Source organism: Lactuca serriola, chromosome 3 (genome assembly GCF_051521515.1).
Source record: "Lactuca serriola cultivar US96UC23 chromosome 3, Lser_US96UC23_V15, whole genome shotgun sequence".
NCBI lineage: Eukaryota > Viridiplantae > Streptophyta > Magnoliopsida > Asterales > Asteraceae > Lactuca > Lactuca serriola.
Window position 1 is genome coordinate 34210734 of NC_136410.1, and position 7777 is coordinate 34218510.

At 35.7% G+C, this 7777-nt stretch overlaps 3 protein-coding genes across 3 annotated transcripts in view; 1 reads left to right on the plus strand and 2 right to left on the minus strand.

Moving 5' to 3' along the window:
* Nucleotides 1-1355, plus strand: part of ATH1 (homeobox protein ATH1) — a 3030-nt gene extending 1675 nt beyond the window's left edge. The window contains exons 2-5 of the mRNA XM_079029665.1: nt 1-419; nt 494-840; nt 926-986; nt 1061-1355. The exon at nt 1-419 is cut by the window's left edge and continues 394 nt beyond it. Coding sequence (XP_078885791.1) covers nt 1-419; nt 494-840; nt 926-986; nt 1061-1210 — 977 coding nt within the window. The 3' untranslated portion in view covers nt 1211-1355. The remainder of the gene's footprint in view (nt 420-493; nt 841-925; nt 987-1060) is intronic.
* Nucleotides 1311-4340, minus strand: HDA2 (histone deacetylase 2). The gene is made up of 13 exons (XM_079029666.1): nt 3982-4340; nt 3747-3802; nt 3105-3222; nt 2907-2969; nt 2757-2825; nt 2510-2676; nt 2360-2424; nt 2236-2282; nt 2119-2163; nt 1988-2038; nt 1839-1925; nt 1664-1751; nt 1311-1562 (listed from the first exon to the last, which is right to left on the minus strand). Exons 1-13 carry the CDS (start codon nt 4279-4281, stop codon nt 1462-1464), a joined length of 1257 nt encoding a protein of 418 aa, XP_078885792.1. The 5' UTR covers nt 4282-4340; the 3' UTR covers nt 1311-1461.
* Nucleotides 4341-5582: 1242 nt separating this feature from the next.
* On the minus strand, nt 5583-7777 carry LOC145091852 (rhomboid family protein). The gene is made up of 6 exons (XM_079029667.1): nt 7260-7777; nt 6899-6969; nt 6765-6811; nt 6181-6678; nt 5968-6058; nt 5583-5880 (listed from the first exon to the last, which is right to left on the minus strand). The coding sequence occupies exons 1-6, from the start codon at nt 7399-7401 to the stop codon at nt 5794-5796; spliced, it is 936 nt and encodes a 311-aa protein (XP_078885793.1). The 5' UTR covers nt 7402-7777; the 3' UTR covers nt 5583-5793.

Consider the following 7777-nt stretch of genomic DNA (forward strand, 5'->3'; position numbering starts at 1 on the left):
CAAATAGCGTGGGTTTAGATGGTAATGAGCTGTCATTGAGTCTTGCCACGTGTTCTGGTATCAGTAACCTTTCCTTACAAGGAAGACAGTTGGGAAGCTTAGAACAAGCCAGTTCCTGCAACAGTAGAAGTCTTTCGTTAGGGTTCGATTCTAATTCTATAACCGATAAACCGCTCCAAGTTTTGCAATGTTCATCTGGATCCAACGGTTATCTTCATACGATGCAACAGATCCTCACGGAAATCGCGACTTACTCACTCGGAAACCTTGACCCGGTCAGCTATAAACCGATGATTGCTCCCGATGAATTTTCAGATGGAAACAACAAATACGAATACGATGATCATAGATTTGTTCATGCTTTCAAAGGACGAAGTGTCGAAGCTAAAAAGAAGCATTTGCTCGCCTTACTAGAAATGGTACGTCACGTCGTTTAAAATCCATATTAACTTGATTTTGACTTGTGAATTTGGTGAAATTTGTTTGTTGACAGGTGGATGAGCGGTATAATCAGTGTTTAGATGAGATACATACGGTGATATCGGCATTTCATGCTGTAACAGAATTGAATCCGCAAGTTCATGCCTGTTTTGCTCTTCATACGATTACGTTTTTCTACAAAAGTTTAAGAGAGAGGATAAGTAATTATATACTTTCAATGGGGGCGGATTTTAGCACCATGGATCAAGGAGAAGATGAGCTGTCGTCTTTTGTACCCAAGCAATGGGCTCTTCAGCAGCTAAGAAGAAAAGATCATCAGCTATGGAGGCCGCAAAGAGGGCTTCCGGAAAAATCTGTTTCTGTGTTACGTGCATGGATGTTTCAGAACTTCCTTCACCCGTAAGCTTTTCATTCATCACTCTCGTTTCATGTTTGATGTTAAATTAGGGTTTAAGATTTATGGATCTGATTCTTGAATTCACAGGTATCCAAAGGATGCGGAGAAACAATTATTGGCTGTAAAAAGCGGATTGACAAGGAGCCAGGTACACATTAAGCCTCGTTTTTCATGTTAATTTACATCAGATGCCACTGACTAATGGAGATTAATGGAAAACAGGTATCGAATTGGTTTATAAATGCGAGGGTGAGACTATGGAAGCCCATGATTGAGGAAATGTACTTAGAGATGAATAGGAGGAGGAGAAGTGATGAAGAAACGGCAAGTAATAATAACCACAGAAATCAGCAATATGAATATCATAGTTGAAGAAGAAAAGATGACTATTCATTTCTTCCTTGATTAATTCTATGTATCTTCTAATTATCATTAGCCATTTTCTGTACTTGAATCTAAGTGTACATCCACGAATAAAAAATGGTATATATTATATATATTGTATCTATTACAAAAATACCAAATCTGTGCATGCATGTTCTAACAACACATAAAACCCTAAATCACAATTCACAATTCACAATTCACACTGACCAGATGAATATGCATATACATGATGATGTCTAATTTGTTCTTGGAGTGCCACCCATGGTGATCAAGGATTTCTTTGAGAGGTTTATAATTGAATCAGCAATCACTCTGGCACTTGATTTCATATAACCACCTGAAATCTCACAAATTACAGCTCCTTAACTTCCTTCCTTTTCAACTTGTTGATAAAAAAAAAAAAAAAAAAAGAGAGAAAGTCATGGAAGTTGTGAGGACCTGATGTCAGCATTACAAGTGGGATGTTCTTATCATTAGCAAACCTGAATACCTTCTCATCTCTAATTGCTACCCCATTAGGACTTATCTGATCATGACAATGATAATCAATTTAGCATAACTATTAAGACAAATCAGAGACATTTTTAATGGGAAGATACAAGTCTAGCATTACCCTGAGCCTTCCTAATGGATCTCCATCTAAAATATCGGTTCCAGCATTGTAAATGACAAGTTCAGGATCAAATGCACTTCCTGCAACCTAATATTTCACTCCAAGGGTCAATGAATATTCGAGTCTTGTAAAAAAAAACACTTAATTACCTCAAGTGCTTCATCCAGCTTCATCAAGTACTCATCTGTTGTGGTTCCACTCTGATGACAACATAATAAGAATGTGTAAATCCCTGAAGCACAGCCATCAGAAGAATTTATAGAACAAATAATCAACTTACAGGAACTTCAACTGGCTGATCAATGTATCTCCTGGCCTCATAATCCTAAATAAGAAATGATTATTTTTGAGTTCAAAATTGAAGTTTATGAATATGATTTAGAAGAAGACAGCTCACAAGTGGATAGATATATGGATTGTACATATCCAGAATGTAGACTCTTCCTACAAGTAACCAGTAGATACAATGAGTTGACTCAGTTGGTGATATGGAAAAACAAGAATAGGAAGCAATAGCATACTGTCATCTGAAAAATCCTTTTCGTGGCCATTTCCTTGATGAGCATCCAGATCAATTATCATAACCCTGCATTTAGTTTCAAATTGAGAGAATTAGAAATATGCCAAGTGAGTTAAGGTTTTATGAAATCATTGGTAAATAAATAAAATACCTTGAAATATTTAGACGGATAAAAGCATAGTGGATGCAAAGAGATATGTCAGCATATGCACAAAACCCTCCTCCTCGATTTGCACAACAATGGTGGAATCCACCACCTACATTGATGGCACAACCTCTCTCTTTAGCAAGTTTAGCTGCTAGAATAGTTCCTCCCACCTAAATCCAATTCTTATCAGTAACATTTGTAGCATGTGAAATAAAATTAATATGAAAGCTTTCATATCCCATATTGTTACCTGTTTACGAAATGGATAAAGAACCTTCTTTTGAACAATGCAGTTGGGGAATACTGCAACAGGAGGGACCTAAACTCATACAAATGATAAATAAAATCACAATAAGGTCCATTTCCCATATCATTTCACAGTAAGATAGTATTACCCCACCTCTGTAATTATGGAGACATTAAGACTACTTTTGAGACTTTTCAAGTATGATTCTGAATGAACCTGCCACACGCAATAATCTTTAAAAACTTCATTACAAAAGGGGGCTATGTTTGAAGGAGAGTGATGTTCATGTTCCATTAACTAATGATAAGAGCAATGAAGCAAACATTATATTGAAAAAGAAATGACTAATACCACTAGAAGATCATCCTTGGTTGCTTCTAGAGGCTCAACTATATGGGTTTTCTCCAAAACGCCATTTTCAATGAGGAACTGGCATATGCGACCCCATTTAGAAGAATCAAATGGATGCCTGCATTAATATTAGTTAGCAACAAATGAAGCTCAATGTCAGAAAACACTGATCTGCACACACCAAGGTATGGAACTACTGAGAGCATAATAAATAAGCAAATGTGGGCCTGTTTACACATACCAAGATATGGAGATACTACTACTTCCAAATCCATTACAGACTGTTTTGAGATTATAAATTTTTTATTCCCAAGTTTTTCCCCAACCTACAAGATCCACAGTGATGAAACAACTGATCTTTACCCAACATCGAACTAGCACTTCTTAATATTTGTCATAAAGTTCCATCTAATAACGTATGTTTTCCTTCTAAAGCGCCAAACATACCTATCAATCCAATCATGAAATTTGAAGTAATATATTTGAAATTCACAGTGAATTGTAGTTTTGTTTTAAATTTATAGTACGAGGAAGTATCATCTCTATCAATAGTAAGCCACCATTTCTTTGGACGCTTAAAGCTTGATGATCAGAATCAGCAAGTTAATGAACACACTAAGGTATTGGTATGTATATACTTACAGTTTTTCAATTCCAAGAAAAGAAATATCATAAGAAGTCGAATAGATTATTGGAGCCTGATAAACAAGAAAAAGAAAACAAATTAATATCATTCAAAAACTAACTAAGCGATCAAACGAAAACTTCGTATGATGAAATTTTCGTGCAGGAAGAAGAATACATTAAAATTTGAAGTTTAACTTAAAATAAACGAAAGAACACAATCACTCGACTACTTAAACTTCGGATTACAAACCTTCGAGATAGGTACATCAAAGTAGAGCATGCTCGATAAAATTCGACTCCGACGAAGTGTATCGGCATCTTCAGTGGTTGTTGTGGCACAATCTAAATACGAAGAAGGACCGGAGGCTCCGTCGATTGAATCCATGGTTAACGAGGGGATGAGATATCGGAAGTGCTTGATGACCGCCTGCAGGGGTGGAGTGGTAGGAGACGTAGCGCCAGCGGGAAGCCGGTAACGGTTGTGAGAGGCGGTGGTTTTGCGTGTGTTAGGAGAAAGGCGAAAGTACAATCCTTTAAGCACAAGGTGCATCCTGAACAAAACGTTACCGGGCACCAAGATCCCTTTGTCCGGCCCAACCAAACCGATCCAGTTTGTCACCCTTTAAATATTAATAGAAAATGGATAATATTAGGGGTCTTTACAGTTTGGATTCAGTTTACGGTATCCATTAAATATAAAAAAATGAAACCATTAATCAAAAATAAAAACTACCGGTAAATCATCATAAAAATAAGAAAAGTTGTTGAAGTTCAAATTATGCATTATAATTTATATAACTATAATAATAAAATTAACCATAAAACATGATGAAAGTTATGTATTGGGATGCATGTGGTATGACTGATGGATCAATTAAAAAACAACGGTGATTGTTGATTTTTTTTTTTTGAACGGTTGGTTAGTGGTTAGATGTTAAATTCTACAAGTTAGTTAATTTGTTTATGCCCGGGGTTGGCACTCATTGTTGATGAAGTAGAAACCTTAGACCAATTGGTATACTTGTCACTGATTATTCCTAGCTAAGTTGGCAGCACCACGGTTGTGCACACCACCCCTGGTGCCACGGTCGTGGTTGTTCGTGGTGTGTAGGATGAAGGGTCACAGTCAATGATCGAGATGCATATGCTTCTAGCTTTTTTCTTCTTTTAGTCGTCCCTTTTCCTCATTTTTTTCTTTCTTTTTTCTCTCTTCATGATCATGACTATGTGGAGAGTATACCATTTAATCATCCATTTATCAATGGTGGTGCTTTGTGGCTGGTGTGGAAGAAATCCATTTATCAATGGTGGTGCTATGTGGAGAGTATACAACCCACGTTGGTTGTATGCCCTTTGGCGTTGGTGTAATAATAAACCATTACATTAGATAATTTCATCTTAATGTTTTTTATATTGTAATAATAAAATAATGGCCCTAGCTAAAAGTCTAAAATTACATAACTATGTAAAGTCAATAGGAAAAAAAAGACTTTGATAAAAATAAAATATGTATATTTTCCTCTGTGAGTTTGGTTGCGCAACTCTTGTCTGATTGATTTTAAATAAACTATGATTTTATTGAATTTGTAAAAATACCTTTGAGATTTTTATAAATTTCCATTAAATAATTTCGGTTTAAAATTCAACCAAACAACATAACGGTTTTTACGTTGATTTGGATACAAAACAACGCCAATTTGTTGGATGCCCTTTAACTTTTTTATATATTTAGTATAGGTGGATGAATTTTTAAACACTTTTGATAATCGACATCCTTCATTAGTTTCCTTTATATTATCGCAAAATATAGTGTGTAATTTATAATAAAAGATGATAACATGAAGAAACCCATGCCCAAGAAATGTATTTAAGTTACACAAACACATAGAATATAACTATATAAGACAATCACAAAAGCCTCAAAATGCAAACCACAAAGCCCATATAAACTATTCGCTAAATAAAAACACTTAAAAAACAGCCATAAATCTTATTTGGGGAAAGTCCATCGATGCAAACTGTTAGTTTACTTTATCAAATAACAAAAATGTAGCTAGCTCGATCAGGCTCCATATTTTGGGGCCTTCCATAGTTTAAAAGCAACTTCATGAACAAATCTATCAGCTGGTATTGTCAAGTTTCCACCATTCTGCATCAACATTTACAACATCAATACCAACAATATAATCAATTATATGGAATTTATAAAGTAAAATATTCAATTTAAGTTGTCTACCTCTTTAAAGTCTTGAAAGGAGAAGGTTTTCACCAAATCCTTCCTAGTAACACCCTCTTGCCATTGAGCCATCAGCATCGGGCAATACTCTCTGTTGAAAAAACAATTTTAAGTTGGTACAGTTTCGTTGACATCAGTCTCAATCTCAGTACAATCCACATCAAACACAGTACAACTTAATATATATTTTTGTTACAATATCTGTGTGTTTACCTTACGTTAGTCCTCGGATTGCTACCTTTCATTGTGTAACTTTGACGAGGGATCAATGAAGCTAAATCCGACTTCATGCTTCCATTTTTGTTTAAAATGGTAAAATTACACTCATCATCATCTTTTTCAGTATCCCCATAGCTTAACACAACAGACAAGTGAAGCCTAGAGCCAATCTCAGATTTAGGTTTTGCTTTGGATATTATTTCACCAATCAAAGAGTTGATATACTCGGTGTATTTTTTATTTGATTGTTCTTCATGACCACCTCCAACATGTACAAAAATTAAATCAAACTTATTTGTATCCAAAACTTTCTCATCTTCAAATCCAAGCAGCTTCAACAATTCCATAGCAACAAGATTGACTGAGGAATCAAAAAGGGAACAACTTTTGCTAATTAACTCATCTGATTGCAAAACTGAAAGCCCAAGTTTGTCTCCACATGATTTCAATGTTGTATTTTCGGTAATTAAAGCTGCTCTAACTCCCATAAACCTAAATTCATCAAAACCCATTGTTTATATTTATTATTAATTAATAATCATATTCATAGAAGTGGTATTGTAAATCTATAATATTACCTCTCTGATATAGGTGGGGTTATGCACTTGTCTTGAGACTCTACACTCTGGAAAGATGATAAACATGGATTGAAGTCAGTCCTTCATATCATTATCATCTGCTAAAATCGTATTTTGATCAGAGAAAATGTTACCAAAGTGGAGTAATCTTCATATGCATCCACTAGATTCAGAAATTCTCCTATGGTTCGACCATCCACATTTTCTGCAAATGCATGTCCAGGTAAATAGAAAACAGGAAAGGGAAAGGGAAAGGGAAAAGAAGATAAACATATATATAAGAAATGCTACCATCATACTGAAATACAACCCACAATTTTCCACTATTTGATCCAAAAACACGTTTCCCTTACAAAACCCTAGAGCTCTGATAGCAATTGCAAATTGCAATCAAAGGTTGAAGATCCCCCAAAAATGTTACATGATTCCAACACCTAAATCTATGCAAACTAAAGGAAGCATAATAAGATAGCGGAAGGCATTATGATAGAAGACCTGATGGAGGAAAGTGAGGGAGTGATAAGAAGCCACATAGCGATTGAGCTGCTAATGAATGGAGATGGATATGAGAAGGGTTGACGAATCGAGCCAATCCGTCACCGTATAACACCAATCCTCTGCTGGGTTTGTCAGCCATTTGATATACCAGTAGTGATATTGAGTTCTGAAGGTGAAACGGGGTTGCGTTGGTTCTCAGAGGTGGATTCAAAAAGCAGGGATTGTGTATCTGCGTATTTTAGAAACGGAATCAATTCGTCCACTAAAGATAAAGATGTAGCTATTCCCTGAAGATCATCAAGCACAATCAGAATCGAAGAGGCCAAATTTCTACAAGTTGGGCTATAGATTCGTCCGTGGAGAAATTATAAGGGTTTATGGGGGTGTTCGGATGTGCCTTTGATCATGTGACGTGAAATCAGAGATCCTCCTCCGTGTAACAAGGTTGCAGACTTGCAGAATATATACAACATGATGTTCGGTTGTGTTTCTTTCTCAACTCTCAAGTAATAAAC